At 43.6% G+C, this 19121-nt stretch overlaps 1 protein-coding gene across 1 annotated transcript in view; it reads right to left on the bottom strand.

Moving 5' to 3' along the window:
* The window catches only part of CFHR5 (complement factor H related 5), a 30394-nt gene extending 28944 nt beyond the window's left edge, over window positions 1-1450 (bottom strand). Inside the window, exon 1 of the mRNA XM_077902332.1 lies at window positions 1274-1450. Coding sequence (XP_077758458.1) covers window positions 1274-1328 — 55 coding nt within the window. The 5' untranslated portion in view covers window positions 1329-1450. The remainder of the gene's footprint in view (window positions 1-1273) is intronic.
* Between the last annotated feature and the right edge of the window lie 17671 nt (window positions 1451-19121).

Here is a 19121-nt window from a genome sequence, read left to right as displayed (position 1 = left end):
AGAAACCCTCTCTTAATGCCATCTCTAACAGGTGTTTAAAACAATATATACCTGACACACAGGTTAAAAGAAATATATCAAATACACCCATCTATATAGTTCTTCAGTGAGGCTGTTGAGTAACCAGAGAATTTGGTATTTTTAATTGAGACTATCTGCCTGTTGTTGTACTTTTAACCCCATTAGCTAACTGCTCTCCTGTGATTGTATCTCAATGCTAAAAGTAGTAACAAACAAAAGGAGTTTCAAGTCCATAGAAATAAGGCTTTGGAACTCTTATGAGGGTGGCTCTTAAAAGTAAAGCATTTTTATTGCTTCCATTTTTTCTCTTATGTTAGGGCTAAAGAGAAAGTTCCCCCCAAAGAATGTTCATTACAGGCAAAAATTAGCAAGCAATAAAATAGCAAAATAAATTCCTGGAAATCAAACAATAAAACACAGGACTGAAACTCTACTTCCACACGTGGTCTAATCAGCTGTCCTGGATCTTGTTAGAGGCTTGCTTACCATTATTTGGATATGATGATTTTTTAATTTTAACATGAAATAAGATGAAACCATTTTTAAAATATTGTAAGACATGACTTATAGTTTTATTTTTTATTTTTATTTTTATTTTCTATAGTTTTAAAAAAGAAATGATGTGCAATTCTCTTCCACTTCCAACATTTGCTGAAGAGCTCAGAAAAAGCAAATAGCAACAACAGCAAAAAGAAAATAACTCATTGACATTTCACTGGCACATCATACACAAAAATTAGGATATACAGTCCTGTTTTACTAATAGAGATTTCCCTTTGTTGAATGACAATTAGATTGAAAAAGGAAGTTCCTGGTTTAGTGATATTTAAATCTTCAGTTAACAAACCTATGAAAATGCAGACATTTTGAAGGGGTCCAGATTTTCTTGGGATGGTTTTTCTGGTCAGTGGCATTGTAGAGTTTATGGAGAATTACAACTGGTACTTGGTGCTTTCGATTTCATTATATGCAGCTTTTTCATCCTGTTATTCCCCTCCAAATGTTGTAGTTGGTGGCTATTCGTATGTAGGAACTTAGAGAACAGAGAAGACTTGTTTCATCCTATTTTCTCTTATTTTCATGTATGAAAACATTTTGATAAAATAGATTAAATTACAAGCCTTTATCCAAAATGTTCTTACCTATTTATTCATTTTAAAACATGCACACACACACACACACACACACCCAACACACACATATATGAGAAAGGAACTAAATATTCACATCTGTTTTCATGTTTTCAACTTACCTTGCCCCCCAACAGTGGAAATCCATAAGATCAGAATGGCATTAATTAAAAGCATCGTGCTGGATTATCCCGAACACATATACTTAGAAATGGTCCGATAACAGTGGTGTTGCTCCAAATCCTGCTTTCCTGTGTGGTTATACGCACGCGTTTTGAAAGTACAGTGCACTGCTGGGAAGCTGTGTAGTGAAATACTTTCAGGTAAATATCAAAGTTCACAGAGGGTGGTGTGAAAACAACTAAATAATGTCTTATTAGTGTTTTCACATCAAGACTCTAAATTCAACACTTGATATTTTACTTGAGCGGAATATTAGCCGTGCAACCTCCTTGCTGCAGTTGCAACGTTTCTGAGTTTGAAGCATTCAGAAATGGAGCCCTCGCCTCTCCTTGCTAGCCAGGAGGTCAGCTGTTTCAGAAGGCAACAGGTGTAGGGCCTCAGGCCTCATTTTACTACCATATCCATCTTTAGTTATTGTAAATTCCTCTTCAAACTGGCACCAAGAATTAGCTTCCCTCTTCCCTAGTTGTTATACGTTTTTAGATATTTTTAAAATGTAGTCAAGAACAATTTTGCCCAATAATGCTTCCAGAAATTTTTTGAACAAAGTATATTTCAAACCCCTTTAGGTGGGACCGCAAGAATGGCAAGCACAGGAGTCTGATAGATTCCCTCTCCAAAAAGCAGAAATAAAACTGGACAAAATTATTTTTAAAGAAAATAACCATTTATAGTTCCTGTGAATTGGCCAAAGAGCATACTGTTGAGAAATGTTTGTTACAGAAAAGTGGATTACCAAGCAGTTACTCTGCATGCCCCGTTTGTAGCTGTCCTGCTTGAAGCAACTTTCCGAGGAAAGGTTTCTCCACACCAGAGGCAAACCAGATGGTTGGGGCCTCGGTGAAGCAGCAAAAGCCAGGGACCCCATCCAGCAGCCAGTCCACATGGGGCCTGTCACCCACATGAGCGGCTGCCTCTGAGGAAACGTCATGGGGTTAGAAACTTCCTCCTGTGAAGCTGCTGGGGATCCACCCCAGCTCCACAGGCCGGAAAGCCTCAGCTGTCCAGGGACAGAGTGTGTACTGCATGTGCTGAGATGGGGAATGACAGTGAGGGCCAGGTTGCTGGGGGGGGGGGGGTCTGTTGGGGGGCACGAAGCCTCCGCCTAATTCCAAGCTTAATCCACGGAAAGATGCACTTTCCCATTAGGGGCAGAGTGGGACCAGAAGTGCTGACCAGGGCACTCTCAAGTCACAGATACCTGGGGCCCCCCTGGTTGCTAATGAACATCAGGATCCCAGCAGACAGTCAGGCCAAAAGGGGACACTGTGGCCGGATTAAAGCTCTTGCCTCAGCACGACTTCCTAGGGGTGGGCTCCTTCTACTCAGAGGACATCCAGGTAATCGGGGTTGGCCAGAGCTCCCCAGGCCCGGAGTGCCCTTGCAGCCCAGGGCCGGGGGACAGGACACAGAGTACAATGAGCAGGCCTGGCAGGTGTTGAGGCTAGAAGGAGACCTGCAATGGGGCAATGGCGGGTGAGGCGCATCAAAGGAGAGAGCTGAACAGTGTACAGGGTATCAGCCTAATGATCAATTATGGAATATTCCCCCCAAAAGCAGAGCTGAAGGGTTTTCAACTGCCTTGCTGGGAAGTGTGGCCTGCCTAGCAGGACAGGGTATCCGCCATATGGAGACACAGGAGAGTCCTGATTCCTACGGAAGCCCTGGAGCCCAACAGACAGCAAACCTACGTGGTGGCCCTTTCACACCTATTGGCTCAGAGCGACTTTCAAAAGGTGGGCTCCCTCCACACCAGAGGGGATGCTGGTGGTGGTGGAGGCCTGGCCTGAATTTCACAGGCTCTGAGAGCAGGGTCTTTCAAAGCCAGACTTTGGGGTACATACACTCCATGTGCAGGCCTCCCTGGTAAGGTCAGCCAACGATCTGGAAGAGAGGGCAAGCGTCCAGAGATATCAGGTCCCAGGAGCATGCTGGGTGCAAGGAATCTGCCCACATCTATGCCCCGACCCATGCAAATGTAAATATTCCCTCTGAAGGCAAAGCTAAATAAAGTAGCCTGGATGGCCTTGCCCTGCCCGGGCCCTATAGAGGCCATGCTTCCCTCCAATAAGAGATGCCCCTGGGAACCCCGGTTGCTGGAGGAGCCACAGGCAGCCAGTCCAAATGGGGACTCGCTGTCTCCAGGTTAAGCCGGAGCCTCAGAATGATTTTAGTGGAGGTGGGCTCTCTCCACCCTGCAGGCCAGCAGGTGTTGGGAGACCAGCCTGACCTCCACAGCCAGAGAGGGCCCTGATAGCCAGCAGCCAAATGACAGGCTACAATCCCCTCAAGCATAGGCTATGCAAGTCGAAGTAGCCAGGGTGACCAGGGACCTAGAAGTGGGCAATGTTGGCTGAGGCCGGGTCACAGGAGGGGGCATTTGAGATACCTCCTCAGTGGAACAAGAAGGGGTGGTTGAGAAGCCTCACAATAGGAGACACCTGGGATCCTTGATTGCTGGAAAAGCCACTGGGCAGCCACTCCAGCTGGGGATAGTCAGCAGCTCAAGCCGAAGCCTCAGAAAGAATTTCAGGCTCTCCCTCACCCTGGCAGCTAGCAGGGATTTGAGGACTGGCTTGAGCTCCACAGGATCTGACGACGCTGAAAGCCAAGGGGACATGTCAGGGACCACACATAAGTGGGCCACGCAGCTCAGGGTGGTCAGGGACCTTGGCCTGGGCCGTGTCAGGTGAGGAGGGTCACGGAGGTGGCTATCCGGGTACCTGGCATCTGCCTAATTCCAAGGCTGAACCTCCACAAATGCCTAGATTCCCCCTGATGGCCAAGCTGCAGGAATAAGGTGGGCCTTGCCAGGGGGGTGGGGGCTGGATGGCTGGGGTGTCCTCCGATAGCTGAGAACCCGGACACCCATCAGGAAGCCACTTCACATGGAGCCAGACTGGCTTCACCTGTAAGCTGCTGCCTCTGAAGGATTTTCAGCAGGTGGGGCTCCCTCCACTCGGGGCCATTCAGGAGGTTGGGTCCCGGCGGGAGGCCCATGGGCCTGGGGTGCCCCCTGCAGCCCCAGTTCGGCCGGCAGGGTGCAGACAATGCGGGCACGGGTCTCCCAGGTTAAATTAGCCCGGGATCGGGAATCGAGCAGAACTGGGGGTTTTTCAACTGCCTTTCTAGGGAAGGACGGAGCCCGCTAGATGGGATTTCTTCCATTAGGAGACACCAGGGGGGCCTGGCTCCTAAAGAAGCTCAAGACCCCATAGAGAAGGAGGTCCATGGGGACCGTGTCTCATCACTAGCCATCAACCAGAAGCATGGGGTGGGCTCCGTCGTCCGTGGATGCTGTGTAAGTGGTCGGGACCCAGCGTGGGCTTCCCAGGCTCTGAGGCTGCATCGACCCCAGATGGGCTTACGGGGATGTAACTGCGCGGTGCAGGCCCGGGGAGTTAGGGACCTGGAACAGGGCATGAGCATGGAGATGCCGGGCCAGGGGAGCAGGCCCTCGAAGTCCCAAAGGCTCTGCCCAATCCCAAGCCCTAACCTTCCAAGCCCGTGCCTACGGGCACGTTCTCCTTGGAGGCAGTCCTTGAGGAGTCTGGAGTATCCCCCACGGGGAGAACCTGGGAACGGTGACTGAGGCAGGAGCCCAGACCTCAGGAGACGGGGAACTTGCGTAGGGGTTGGCCGCGGCTCATGTCAGCAGCTCGGAGTGATTTCTTGTTTTCTTTAGTGGGCTCCCTGCGCTCTCGAAGCTCCACGGGCCCCCAGGGCTCTGCTGCCCCAGGGCAGCTGATGGAGCAGGTGCGGCGCTCGCAGCGGCTGCACAGGTCGGGCCGGAGGGGTCTGGAAAAGCGCAAGTGCCCCATGAGGCTGGGTGGTAAGGGCAGGCTGCTGGAAGTATCTGGCATCTGCTCTTCCCATGCTCTAACCCGCACCGATGCGCGTCCTTCCCTGAAGGCAGAGCTGGAGAAACCGGGACTCCCTTGTCAGGGTGGGCCCCAGCAGCCTGGCCAGGGTACCCTCCAATAAAAGACCCCAAGCAACAGTTGCTGGTGAGACCTGGGACCCCTCAGGCAGCAAGTCCAAATCAAGACAACAGTGGCACCAAGTTGCGGCTCTGCCTCCACACGATTTTAGAGCTGGCCCTGCCCCAGGAGCCTGGAGGGTCCCAGCAGCCTCCAGCCACCCACAGGGGCCTGAACTGGCCATGCATGGTCAAAGCAGTTCCAGGCAGCTGGGACCCTGGAAGAGGGTGCGGATCCAGTGGGCCATGTCAAGGAATTGGATGGTGTGGACAAAAGGCAAGTTTCCTTTGAGGACAGAGCTGGAGGATATTGGTCAACCTTGCCTGGGCAGGGTGGGGCTTTCTCAGTGGGGCATTATCTAATAAGAGGCACTGGGGAGCCCTGGTTGCTGAGGAAGCCCGGAACCTCTTCAGGCAGGAAGTCCAAATGGAGACTGCAGCTGCAGCCCCAGGGTGATATTTGGCGGTGGGCACACTCCACACTGTAGCCTACACAGGTATTGGTGTCTGGCACCACTTCCACTCCCTGGAGGCTCCCAACTGTCTTAGGGGGATGAGCTGTACATGTAGCACCATGCCTGGTAGCCGGCGACCTAGAAGAGAGCCCTGGTCTTGGGAGACTGGATTAGAGAAGTGACTCTTAGGGACCAGATGTCTGGGTACTTGCAATACCATCCGTCCCATCAGGCAATATCCCCTCCGAGTCAGAGCTCGAACTTATTGGACTGTTGTGGTCAGACAAGGCCAGGAGTGCTTTCCAGGTATCATCTAATAAGAGACCCTTGAGAGCCTTGTTGGAAGGAAAAGCCCTGGACCCACTCAGGCAGCAAGTTCAAATGTGGACAGACTGCCCCCAGGTTGTAGCTGCTACATCAGAGTGATGGTTGGGGCTGGTCCCATCCACACTAAACCCAGGCAGGTGTTTGGGATTGGGACCCAGCTGTACAGGGCTGCAGGGCTCCGGCAACCCCAAGTGGCTGAAGCGGTGCTTACTGCATATGCACGGGCCGAGATGAGGGGTCGGCTTGGCCAGGAACCTGGAACAGGGCAGGTGTCAGGAGAGGCCGTGTCACAGGTGTGGACTGTTGGTGGTACAAGGTATCAGCTTAATTGCAAGGCCGACCCATCCTTATATGACACTCCCCCTGAAGACAAAAGTGGAGGTTTTTCAACTGCTTTGCCAGGAAAGGGCAGGGTATGCAGGGCAAAGTATCTTCCATTAGGAGACACTGGGGAGTCTTTTTTTTTTTTTTTTTTTTTAGGATTTTATTTACTCATTCATGAGAGACATGGAGAGACAGGCAGAGACACAGGCAGAGAGAGAAGCAGGCTCCATGCGGGGAACCCGATGCAGAACTCGACCCCAGGACCCCGGGATCACAACCTGAGCCAAAGGCAGATGCTCAACCGCTGAGCCAGCCAGGTGCCCTGACACCGGGGAGTCTTGATTCCTAAAGCAGCCCCGGACCCCATCGGGCAGCAAGCCCACTTGGGGCCTGTGGCCCATTTGCAGCTGCTACATCAGAGCAGCTTTCAGGAGGGAGGCTCCCCTCTGGGCCAGAGGCCTGAGGTGCTTGGTGGCCTGACTGATGTTCCCTAGGCTTGGAGAGCCAGGCCTGCCCGAGGCCAGCTTACAGGTATGTTCCGTGCACGTGCAGTACGCCCAGGCCAGGGTAGCCCGAGGTCTCTTACGAGATCAGGCTCTTGGTGTTACAAGTCATCTGCCTCCTTTCTTTTTTTTTTTTTTTTTTCCTCCTTTCAAGTCCAAACCTAAACAAATGTACCTGTTTCCCCTAAGGACATATGAGGGAAAAGCTGGACCGCCTTGGCAGGCTGTTGCTGGCCAGAGCGGCCAGGGAATCCTCCAATAAGAGACCCCTCAGAACCCTGATTTCTGGAAAAGACTGAGACCTCATCGGGCAGCCGGTCCAAGCAAGGACTGCCTCTCTCCCGGTTACAGCTGCCACACCAGAAAGATTTTGAGGGAAGGGATTCCTCTACCCAGGAGGCTATGTAGGTGGCTGGGGACCGTCCTGAGCTGGAGGGCCCACGGCCACACGATGTGTGCGTACAGCATATGTTGGCTGTGAAGGTCAGGCAGACAGGAACCCGGAATGGGGCAAGCGTTGGGAGATGCGCAGTCCCTGGAGTGACCTCTTGTAGGTCAGAGACAGCTCCCTGATTCCAAGCCCCAACCTTCATAATTGCACATCTTCCCTCCAAAAGTACGACTGGAGGAAACTGGATACTTTGCCAGGGTGAGACTGGGGAGTCTGACAGGAATATTCTTTAGGACAGACCTGGGAGTCTTGATCGCCAGAGGAGTCCAGGACCCCATCAGGGGGACAAATGGGGACTGTTTCAAGTTTAAAGGTGACACCACAGAAGGATTTCAGGGGTGAGCTCCCTTCATCCTGGAGGCTCAGCCAGTAGTTGTCGACCAGCCCAGCTCCCCATGCCTAAGGGTGCTTGGCTGCCAAGTTCAGCTAGGGCGTGCATACCGCACATTTGTTGGCCGTGTAGATCTGGAAAGCCAGAGACCTAGAACCTGCAATGTATGGAGAATCCAGGTCTCAAGAACAGTCTCTTGGGGTTGCATGGCATCCTCTTTATTCCAAGCCCTAACCAATCCAAATGCACACAGAAGGCCTAAGGAGGGTCACACACAATGTGCCACTTTGGCATATTAACAATTTTGAATTAAAGTTACGTAAGAAACAGTGCAAGAAAGACACCCACACTGCCCCCATTTGTCTCCAGAAAGCAGGAAATAAATCTCCCATCAAAAGAGGAGACATCTTGTACCAGGAGGTAAAGAGTCATCCTATCTCCAGAGAGAGGGAACTCAGAGCCAAGAAGGCTGTAAATAAACATTTTACTTTTAGCAATTTACAGCCCCTGTCCAAATTTCCATTTAGAATCCCTTACTAATTGAAGTTCCCAAATGTGTTTTTGTTTTTTTTTTTTGTCCTGTCAATTCCTCACAGATTTATTGCCTCTTTGTCTAAAAAAATATAGCAGCTGCCTTCCTTGGTCATCTGTTTGCTTCTCAATTTTAATATTTGGCCTCTGTGCACACAAAATTAAATTTTGCGCTTTTTTTTCTCTCCTGTTAATCTATCTTCTGTCAATTTAATTCTCAGGCCAACTAGAAGAATGTTGAAGAGTACAGAAATATTTTGCCTCCACAACACTTGGTGGAACTGGCAGGATAACATCCCTGGCTGAAAACAACCACAGCTGAGAGGTCCTGAGACACCTGACAAAAGCTGCAGGTAGATGGGAATTTTAGCCACATCAGCCCCTGGCTCCCTGCCTGGGGTGGGGGGGTGTCTAATGTACCTAAAGCCGTCAGAGTCCTTTCTCTCTGTTTCTCTTTCTAAATATAGATCAGCTGGATTAAATATTTGTGGAATCAGTTGCTTGCACTTGGCAACTCTAGTAAAATTGCTAAAATAGTCTTGGTTTGACCATTTTCTCCCTGAGGTGGTCACTGTTTTCTTTTCTCTTTGAGCATTTGTAACAAATGGGAAGGGCTACGGGGAAGGATGCGGGCATGGGCCCTGTCAGCCTGCTGTTCAAGGTGGGCTCACAGTCTGGGGTGAGTTCACAGTTCTCCTCAGACTGGTCTGTTTGGACAAACTTTGTTGTGGGTTCCCTTTTTAATTTTAATTAATTTTTTAAATTTATTTTATTTTATTTTTTATTTTTTTATAAATTTATTTTTTATTGGTGTTCAATTTGCCAACATATAGTATAACACCCAGTGCTCATTCCATCAAGTGCCCCACTCAGTGCCCGTCACCCAGTCACCCCCCCCACCTCCCTTTTTACCACCCCTAGTTCGTTTCCCAGAGTTGGGAGTCTCTCGTGTTCTGTCTCCCTTAAAAAAATAGTGAAAGGGTTCCCTTTTTAAAAACCAGATGAAGCTTTTCCTTTCATCTTGTTCTGTGTCCTAAGAGCTTGACTTTGTGACCAGCAAGACTATTCTGTTGGTCTCCACCATTCAGAGGGTGCCCTTACTTGGGTATACCTTGGTGGTCAGTTGAGTAGACAGAGGTTCTGAAACCTAAGGTTGTAAGCAGCATTCTCCATCCAGGATGCCAGGGGAATTTGTCACAGAAGTTGCAGCCCAGAGGGACCTTTGTCATCTTAAACTTTGTTGCTTCTTAGTCCTGGAAAAGTTCCTTTCCAGTAGTAGCTGCCTGGCGAAATAGCTTAGGGGGCCAGAGACTGGAGACACCTTACATTTTCATGGGAGACCAGAGACCCTGTCTTCACTACACCATCCTTTCTGTTGTTGGACAAGGGCCCATTGCTCAATGTACAGCAAGCCAAACACTGATGCTGGTTTTATGGTGGAGAAAAAGGGTTTTATTGCAGGACACTAAGCAAGGAGATGGGAGAAAATTTCTCAGATCTGCCTCCACACAGAGTTGCAGTTGGGTGTATTTAAGGACAGAGGCTCAGGATGCCACAGGTGTGTAGGTTAAATGGGATATGATGATTGGAGATAGGGGGGAAAGGGAGGAGTTCTCCTTTTTGAATATAGGAATTCAGGAGTCCTGTCTTTTCATGGGATACGTCTTCATTAAACAGCAAGGAAAGCATGATGATGGAGGGGATCTAAGGTGTGTCCTTACAGAGGTTATTTTCACCCACTCTTGGTCCTTTCTGTGCAACGACAAGAACTCTTCCTGGTTTGCTCCAGTCTCAGCTCATCTTGCTGGTGGTCCATCAACTTCTACAAAATAAGCTCATAAATCAATCAGGTTACCTGGATTTTCCTCAGGGGAGAACATTCAAGCATTTTTAATTCAATGTTTTGGCTTCACTACCTGTGAAGTGAAGATCTTTGCTTTTTTAGACTCTATTTGGGAGTCAACTTTTGGATCATGGGGGCTATGTTATCTATGCCCTCTCCAGGGATGCTGCTTGGGTCCATGGTCTAAACCTGGAGCGTGGCCCCCAGCCTTTTTTTTTTAAATTCAATTTGCCAATATATAGTACATCATTAGTTTCAGATGTAGTTTTCAATAACTCATCAGTCGCATATAACCCCCAGTGCTCATTACATCCCATGCCCTCCTTAATGCCCATCACCCAGTTACCCCATTCTCCCACCCACTTTGGGATCAGCAACCCTGTTTGTTTTCAAGAGTCAAGAGTCTCTCATGGTTTGTCTTCCTCTCTGATTTTCCCCACACAGTTTCCCCTCCTTCTCTTCTGGTCCTTTTCAGTATTTCTTTTATTGCACATATGAGTGAAGCCATATGATTACTGTCTTTCTCTGATTGACTTATTTCACTTAGCATGATACCCTCCAGGTCCATCCACATTGAAGAAAATGGCGGGTAATTCATCCTTTCTGACGGCTGAGTAATATTCCATTGTATATATAGACCACATCTTCTCCATCCATTCATCTGCGGAAGGATGTCTTGGCTCCTTCCACAATTTGGCTATTGTGGACATTGCTGCTGTGGACATTGGGGCGCAGGTGTCCTGGCATTAGGCTACATCTGTATTATTGGAATAAATACCCAGTAGAGCAATTGCTGGGTAGTAGGGTAGCTCTATTTTTAACTTCTTGAGGTACTAGAAGTCCTAGCCTCAGCAGTCAGGCAACAAAAAGAAATAAAAGTCATTCAAATCGGCCAAGAGGTCAAACTTTCACTCTTTGCAGATGACGTGATACTGTATGTGGAAAACCCAAAAGACTCCACCCAAAATCGCTAGAACTCCTACAGCAATTCAGCAATGCGGCAGGATATAAAATCGACACACAGAAACCAGTTGCATTTCTATACACTAACAATGGCTGAAGAAAGAGAAATTAAGGAATCGATCCCACTTACAATTGCACCAAAACCCATAAGATACTTAAGAATAAACCTAACCAAAGAGGTAAAAGATCTGGACTCTAAAATGTGCAGAGCACTTACAAAAGAAATTGAGGAAGACAAAAAAAAAAAAAAAAAAAGATAGAAAAGCATTCCAGGCTCATGGACTAGAAGAATAAATGTTGTTAAAATGTCTATGCTACCTAGAGCAATCTACACAGTCAGTGCAATCCCTACCAAAATACGTGGGACATTTTTCACAGAGTTGGAACAAATAATCCTAAGATTTGTATCAAACCAAAAAAGTCCCCAAATAGCTGAAGGAATGTTGAAAAAAACCCAGTCTTTTTAAAAATTAAAATTTTAATTCCAGTGTAGTTAACATGCAATGTTACATTAGTTGCAGGTGTACATATATATAGTGATTCGACAGTTCCATGTATTACTCAGGCCCCATCAAGGTTAAGTTTACTCTTAATCCCCTTCACGCATTTCACCCATCCCCCAACCCACCTCCCCTCTAGTAACCATCTGTTTGTTCTCTATGGTAAAGGGTCTGATTTGGGGGTTGTCTCTTTTGTTTTCCTTTGTTCATTTGTTTTGTTTCTTAAATTCCACATATTAATGAAATCATATGTATTGGTCTGTCTCTGACGTGTTTTACTTAGCACTGTACTCTCCACATCCATCATTGTTGTTGCAAATAGCAAGATTTCTTCCTTTTTATGGCTGAATAATAATCCATTGTGTGTAGATACATAGATAGGATTTTTTTTCTTAATTTCTCTTCCTTCTGCTGCATTATTAGTGTATAGTAGTGAAGTTGCCCCAGTTTTTCTATAAAGAGGCTTATTGGTGTGAGTCATTGTTAAGATTAAGAAGATTCTAATAATCAAAAAAAAAAAAAGAAGAAGAAGAAGATTCTAATAATCAGTGGCCAGATAATGGAAACTTTAAGTTGGCTATATTTAAAAGAAAAAAAATTGTTCGTAGGAAGTTGTCTATTGTCTTATTAGTATAATAGCTAGCCTTGGGCACTCTCTTTGAAAAGATGAAAGAACAGAGAGTAGACTTAAAACAAAAATTAATGGCCACATCCAGCTAAATTCCCCTTAACTTCCTTTTCCTTACATGGTTTACAGAAAGCACTCTGGCCTAATACCTTGATTCAGAGTATGCAATTTATTCATATAAATGCTGAGAGCTAGGAAATGAATTTAACACAAGCTCTCAAAACTATCAGTAAGGCTCACTTTACTCCTACTTTCTAGGGTTTTATAATCAGGTTTTACCAGCTTTGGGCATCCTTATACAATGCCCTTTGCAGATATAATCCTAGGCCCTTTACCACAAAGAAATTTATATCCTCTGAACAGAAGCATATTTTTTCAGTAATAAAGTCCTTTTATCTCTACTTTCAGGACATGATACCAAATTTTGAGTGGAATTAGAAAGATTCGTGGCTGTTCATAACACCTCCCTCACAGAGAAAACATAATCAAAAGTTCTCCGAGATCCTTCTATGAATGATCAGCAGAAGGCCAATGCTCAGGAACTAGTAGAAGCTGGAAGTTGAATTGTATATTTAGAAACAAGACTTCTTAAAAAATTATTTATAACTTTACAAGGGCATAAATCTTTTGATTTCCATTTTATTTTATTTTATTATTTTATTTTATTTTATTTATTTTATTTTTGATTTCCATTTTAGTTAAACAATTCTCTGATAGAAGCAAGTTTAATTAAATTGGTGAGTCAGTCCCCTAATATTCAGGCTGTAATCCAGTTTGGGGGGAATTGAAAATAACTGTGTTTGTTTTGAAAATCTCTACAAAACTGGCAATTCAACTCTACAATTGAGTCAAAGCCCACCTATTTTTGCCAATTGCCAAACCACATTCTTTTTCCTTTTAAAATGTTTGTAGATAGTACAAAAGATCGGGATATTGAAACAAAATTGTCTAAAACTTTAAAAAGGTAAATAACAATTACCCCAAAACTTTCAGAAAAAAAAAACCCATTCTTCCTCTGTCTCTTAAAGTTACAAATATTATGTCTTTGAAATGTAAACACTACCCACAATCATCTGACACTTAGTTTTTTTAAAAAAAGGAAAGAGGGCTTTTAAAAAATATAAATAGCTAAAAGGGCTCTTGTGGTCAAACTCTAGCACAGCCTCTTTAAAATTACTTCCAGGGACAAGTACAAATCTTAAAAGTTTTTTTCACAAATAGTAAAAGACTATAACCATGTGAATGAGTAAATTTATTTGGTTAAGTAAATAACCAAATAAATGGTTTCTTATATATTAGTGAGTTTTATATTGTTTTATTTTTTTTTTGAGTTTTATATTGTTTTAAATCAGAAGCTACAAGATCTCTGTGTTTGTCTACATGTATTATAATGTATTTTTTGACCTCCAGATGGTATTGCCAAAATTAATTTGAAAAGAGCTCTATTTAATTGGCTAGAGAAAATTAAGCTCTTATGTAAATTTACTATTTCTTAAGTTCTCAAAAATAGCATAAAAACTTAATCCAAATGAATTCCAGGTTCACGTGATCTGGGAAAATATTCAGTAATGTCAACTTTAAAAATAAAGCTGCTAGTTATTTTACCACCAAACATGGGTTTATTTGGAAATAGAAGAGAACTGCAGTCCAGGTCAATCCAGCTACTGCAACACCATAGACAAGTCTGGAGAGCACAGGATGCCCTTTATAGAGGAAAGGGGAAGTTGTAAGAGATTAGGAAATGCAATTAAGTGCATTTTCTTTCCACAGGGGTAGAAGGAGCAACAGTGGGGGGTTGGGGGGAGGTATACAGGCCTGGTCTAGGCATCTTGAGAAAGCTGTTTCATCAAATGTCCTCTGTGTCAATTCCAGGAACTTTCAGGCCACCACATGGTGTGTGGGTCCAGCCAGTTTGGGGTTTTCTTTAGATGAATCACATGATTCCAACAGTCTATTCCCTGGACTTTGGCAACACAAAGGTTGTTTAGCAGTACCTAATAAGGGCCTTTCCAGGGAGACTAAGGAGAGTTTTTCTGGAGGTATCTTTTCCAATAAACAAAATCTCCATGTTGCAAGGTATGATGTTTAAGAGCTTTATCTTCCAGGAGTGGTTGATGAAAAGATAATCTGACCAAAGTATAATTGTTTTTAATAGAAGCAACCAGGCCTTTACAATATTTTTATCAGCTGTGGGTTAAAAAAAGCAGAGGCCAAATATATCGGATGTGACTATCGTGCAGGGTAAAAGTCTATGAGTTCCAAAGTGGGTGGATTTGAGTTAGAGAAACCAACAGCAGTGCTTTTAGCCAAAGTAGTTGGAGGGTCTCTACAGATTTTCTCAGTTTAGTCTTTTCTTTTTTCTTGAGTTTTTTTTTTTTAATTTAATTCCAGCACTTAACATATGATGTTATATTAGTTTCAGGCATACAATACAGTGACTCAACTCCATGTATCACTCAGTGGTCATTGTGATAATTGTATTCTTAACCCCCTTGGCCCATTTCACCCATTGCCCCCATCTCTGGTAACCATCAGGTTGTTCTCTGTAGGTAAGAGTCTGTTTTTTGATTTGTCTCTTTTTTTTTTTTTATTCATTTTGTCTCCTAAATTCCACATGTGGGGGAAATCATAGGGTATTTGTCTTTCTCTGACTGATGTATTTCACTTAAAAATATAATGTCTATATCCCTCCATGTTGTTGCAAATGGCAAAATTTCATTCTTTTTTATGGTTAATATTCCAGTGTGTGTGTGTGTGTGTGTGTGTGTGTGTGTGTGTGTATCTTTTCTTTATCCATGCATGGATATATTTATTTTATATTTTGATGTAGTCCCAGTAGTTTATTTTTGCTTTTATTTCCCTTGCCTTCAAGAGACGTATCTAGAAATATGTTGCTATGATCAATGTCATAGAAATTACTGCTTATTCTCTCTTCTAGGATTTTTATGGTTTCAGGTCTCACATTTAGGCCCTTAATCCATTTTGAGTTTGAAAGTGGTCCAGTTTCATTCTTTTGTATGTTCCAAACACCATTTGTTGAAGAGACTTTTTCCTATTTGCATATTCTTGCCTCCTTTGTCAAATAGATCATATATTTATGAGCTTATTTCTGGGTTTTCTATCCTGTTCCATTGAACTATGTGTCTATTTTTGTACCAGTACTATACTGTTTTGATTATTACAGCTTTGTAATATAACCTGAAGTCTAGAATTATGATACCTCCAGCTATGCTTTTCTTTTCAAGATTGCTTTGGCTATTTGAGGTTTTTTGTGGTTCCATACACATTTTAGGATTGTTTGTTCTAGTTCTGTGAAAAATGCTATTGGTATTTTGATGGGGTTTGCATTATTGCTTTGGGCAGTAGAGACATTTTAACCATATCTTTTCAATTCATGAGTGTGGGATGTTTTTCCATTTCTTTGAGTCATTTTCAATTTTTCATCAATGTTTTATAGTTCCAAGTATAGGTCTTTTACCTTTTTGGTTAAGCTTTATTCCTAGGTATCTTATTATTTTTGGTGCAATTGTAAATGGGATTTTTTTTTCTTAATTTCTTCTCTGCTTCATTATTAGTATATAGAAATACAAAATATTTCTACACGTTGATTTTGCATCCTGCAACTTTATGGAATGCATTTATTGTTCTAGTAGTTTTTTTGGTGGGGTCTTTTGGGTTTTCAATATATAGTACCATGTTGTCTGCGAAAAGTGGAAGTTTTACTTCTTCCTTATAAATTTACATGCATTTTATTTCTTTTTGTTGTCAAGTCCTGTCACTAGGACTCCAGTACTATGTTAAATAAAAGTAGTGAGAACAGACATCTCTGTCTTGCTCCTGACCTTAGGGGAAAAGCTCTTAATTTTTCCCCACTGAGTATGATGTTCACTGTGGGTTTTTCATAGATGACCTTTATTATGTTGACTTATGTTCTCTCTAAACCTACTTTGTTGGGGGCTTTTATCATGAATGGGTGTTGTATTTTGTCAAATGCTTCTTCTGAATCTATCGAAATGATTATATGGTTTTTATCCTTCCTCTTATTGATGTAATGTATCATGTTGACTGACTTGCAAATATGGAACCACCTTTGCGTCCTCGGAATAAATCCCACCTGATCAAGGTGAATGATTTTTTTTAATGTATTGTTAGTTCTCTTTATTAGTATTTGTTGAGAATTTTTGCATCTATGTTTGTTAGAGATGTAGTTTTCTTTTTTTGTAATGTCTTAATCTGGTTTTGGTGTCAGGGTAACAATAACCTCATAGAATGAATTTAGAAGTTTTCCTTCCTCTTCTATTTTTTGGAATAGTTTGAGAAGAATAGGTATTGACTCTTTAAATTTTTGGTAGAATTCATCTGTGAAACCATGTGGTCCTGGACTTTATTTTGTTGGGAATTTTTTGATTATTGATTTAATATCCTTGCTGGTAACTAATCTATTCAAATTCCTATTTCTCCCTGGTTCAGTTTTGGTAAACTGTATGTTTCTATGAAGTTATCCATTTCTTCTAGGTTGCCCAATTTGTTGGCATATAGTTTTTCATAATATTCTCTTAGAAGTGTTTGTATTTCTATTGGTTGTTATTTCTCCTCTTTCATTTGTAATTTTGAGTTCTTTCCCTCTCTCTCTCCCTCCCTCTCTCTCTGTCTGGCTAGAGGTTTATGAATTCTATATTTTCAAAGAACCAGCTCCTAGTTTCATTTATCTGTTCTGTTTTTTTAGTTTTTATATCATATATTTCTACTCTAATCATTATTATTTGCCTGCCAGTTTTAGAGGGTTTTTTTGTTGTTCTTTTTCTAGCTCCTTTAGGTACAAGGTTAGGTTGTTTGAGATATTTCCTGTTTCTTAAGACATGCCTGTATTGCTATAAACTTGTCTCTTCAGACGGAAAGGTTTTAAAACATTGTGTTTTCATTATAATGTTTCCATGTATTTTTGGATTTCTTCTTTGATTTCATGGTTGACCCATTCATTGTTTAGTAGCAGATTACTTAACCCCCAGGTATTAGTGGCCTTTCCGGATTTTTTTCTTGTGGTTGATTTCTACTTTCATAATGTTGGCCAGAAAAGATGCATGATATGACTTTGACCTTTTTAAATTTGTTGAGACTTGTTAATATATGGTGTATTTTGGAGAATGTTTCGTGCGCACCTGAAAAGACTGTGCAATCTACTGTCGTAGGAAGGAATGCTTTAAATATATCTGCTAAATCCATCTGGTCCAGTGTGGCATTCGAAGCCATTGTTTACTGAGTGGATGATCTGTCCTTTGACATAAGTGGGGTGTTCAAGTCCCCTACTATTATTGTGTTACTATTGATCAGCTCCTTTATGTTTGTTATTAACTATTTTATATATTTGGATGCTACTATGTTGGGTACAGAAATATTTACAGTTATGTCTTCTTGTTGAATTGTCCTATTTATGATTATGTAGTGTCCTTCATTGTTACAGTCTTTGTTTTAAAATCTATTTTGTCTGATAGAAGTATTGCCACTCCAGCCACTCACTGATGTCTTTCACCTTTCTCTCCAGTCCAGTATATAATCATTCAATTCTCTATCAGGCATGTTACTAATATGTTTCACTTAAATCTCTGATCATGGCCTCATTCTGTTCTTTCATTTAAGGCAAATTCCTCTGTGTCAAGTCTCTGTTTCAGTGTGTTAGGAAAGGCAGCTATGTGTCTTATTCTTCAGTGTAATGGCCTTACGAAGAAGAGGTCCTATAGTGCCCTGCAGTGTAGTGTCCCCTGTTTCCCAGGGCCTGACACCTCAGGGAATGTCTGCAATGTATGATGTATGCACTCTGCTGTTGTGTCTTGGACACTATCCTTCAGACCAGTCATCTTCAGAGGCTCTCTTTGCCTATTGTGGGCCATGTTTTGTCCCTGCTCTGAATGTGACAAGTTTTAACTAATTGGACTCTGGTCTGCTTGTAAAACGAGACCTGTCACTGCTGCCACCAGAACTGAGGCCTTGCAAAACTCCTTGGTTGAAAGATGCAGTGTTGGCAGGGGATTAGGCCAATCCCCTGGAGGAAGTGGCTCACAGACTGGGACTGAGGCAAGCATGACTAGAAAGGGTGATTCCACCAGAGCAAGGGGAATGGTGCTTGGTATAAGCTAGGTAGTGAGTGTTGGTGCTGGAGTGGTTCCGACATGTGACCCTGTGCTGATGTGAGGGGCAGGAGGGAGGGAAATAGGGCCTGCCAGGTCCTTTGTTCCTGTTCCTCCATGAATGCTGCCTCTCTGTGATGCACTCTGAGCAAATAACCTCCTCACTGAGTGCACCAGGCACTTTATACCACAGTTTCTACATTGTATGTTGGTGGGCTGTTCGCCCTGCCTTTTCCCCAAGGGCATCCCCAATGCCATCTGGGCTCCCCCCAAGCCAAGCCTGCTGACCTTTAAAATTCCAGGCTGTAAGCCCTGATGGTTGCAAGAACTTATGAAATTCAACCCCTCTTCCTTTCCAAGTCAATTGCTATGGGAATTTGTCTTCCTGTATGGGGTCCCCTGTGTGCTACAGTATCTCTCGGCCTTCTCTGGAACCAGCTCCCTCCCCATGGCAGCAGCCAAGATCCTGGTCTCTCTCAAAGTGTGTCTCCACGTGTCCTACCTTCTTTGGTATGGTTTCTTCTTTACCTTTAGTTCTGGAGTTTATTCTGCTAGGCTTCTGGTTGATTTCTGGGGCGTTTGGGATGATTTGATAGCTTTCTCATTGTATTTATGGGACAAGGCAAACCTAGGTCTTCCCATTCTGCTGCCATCTTCCTCTAACCCTGAATTACTCTCTCTCTCTTTTTTTTTTTTTTTTAAAGATTTTACTTTTTTAAGTAATCTCTACAATCAGTGTGAGGCTTAGACCCACAACCCCGAGATCAAGAGCCTTATGCTCTACTGACTGAGCCAGCCAGGTGCCTCCTTCCTTAGTTGTTATTTTA

This window comes from Canis aureus, chromosome 6 (genome assembly GCF_053574225.1).
Source record: "Canis aureus isolate CA01 chromosome 6, VMU_Caureus_v.1.0, whole genome shotgun sequence".
In the NCBI taxonomy this organism is placed as follows: domain Eukaryota; kingdom Metazoa; phylum Chordata; class Mammalia; order Carnivora; family Canidae; genus Canis; species Canis aureus.
This window is presented reverse-complemented; position numbering and strand designations above follow the sequence as displayed.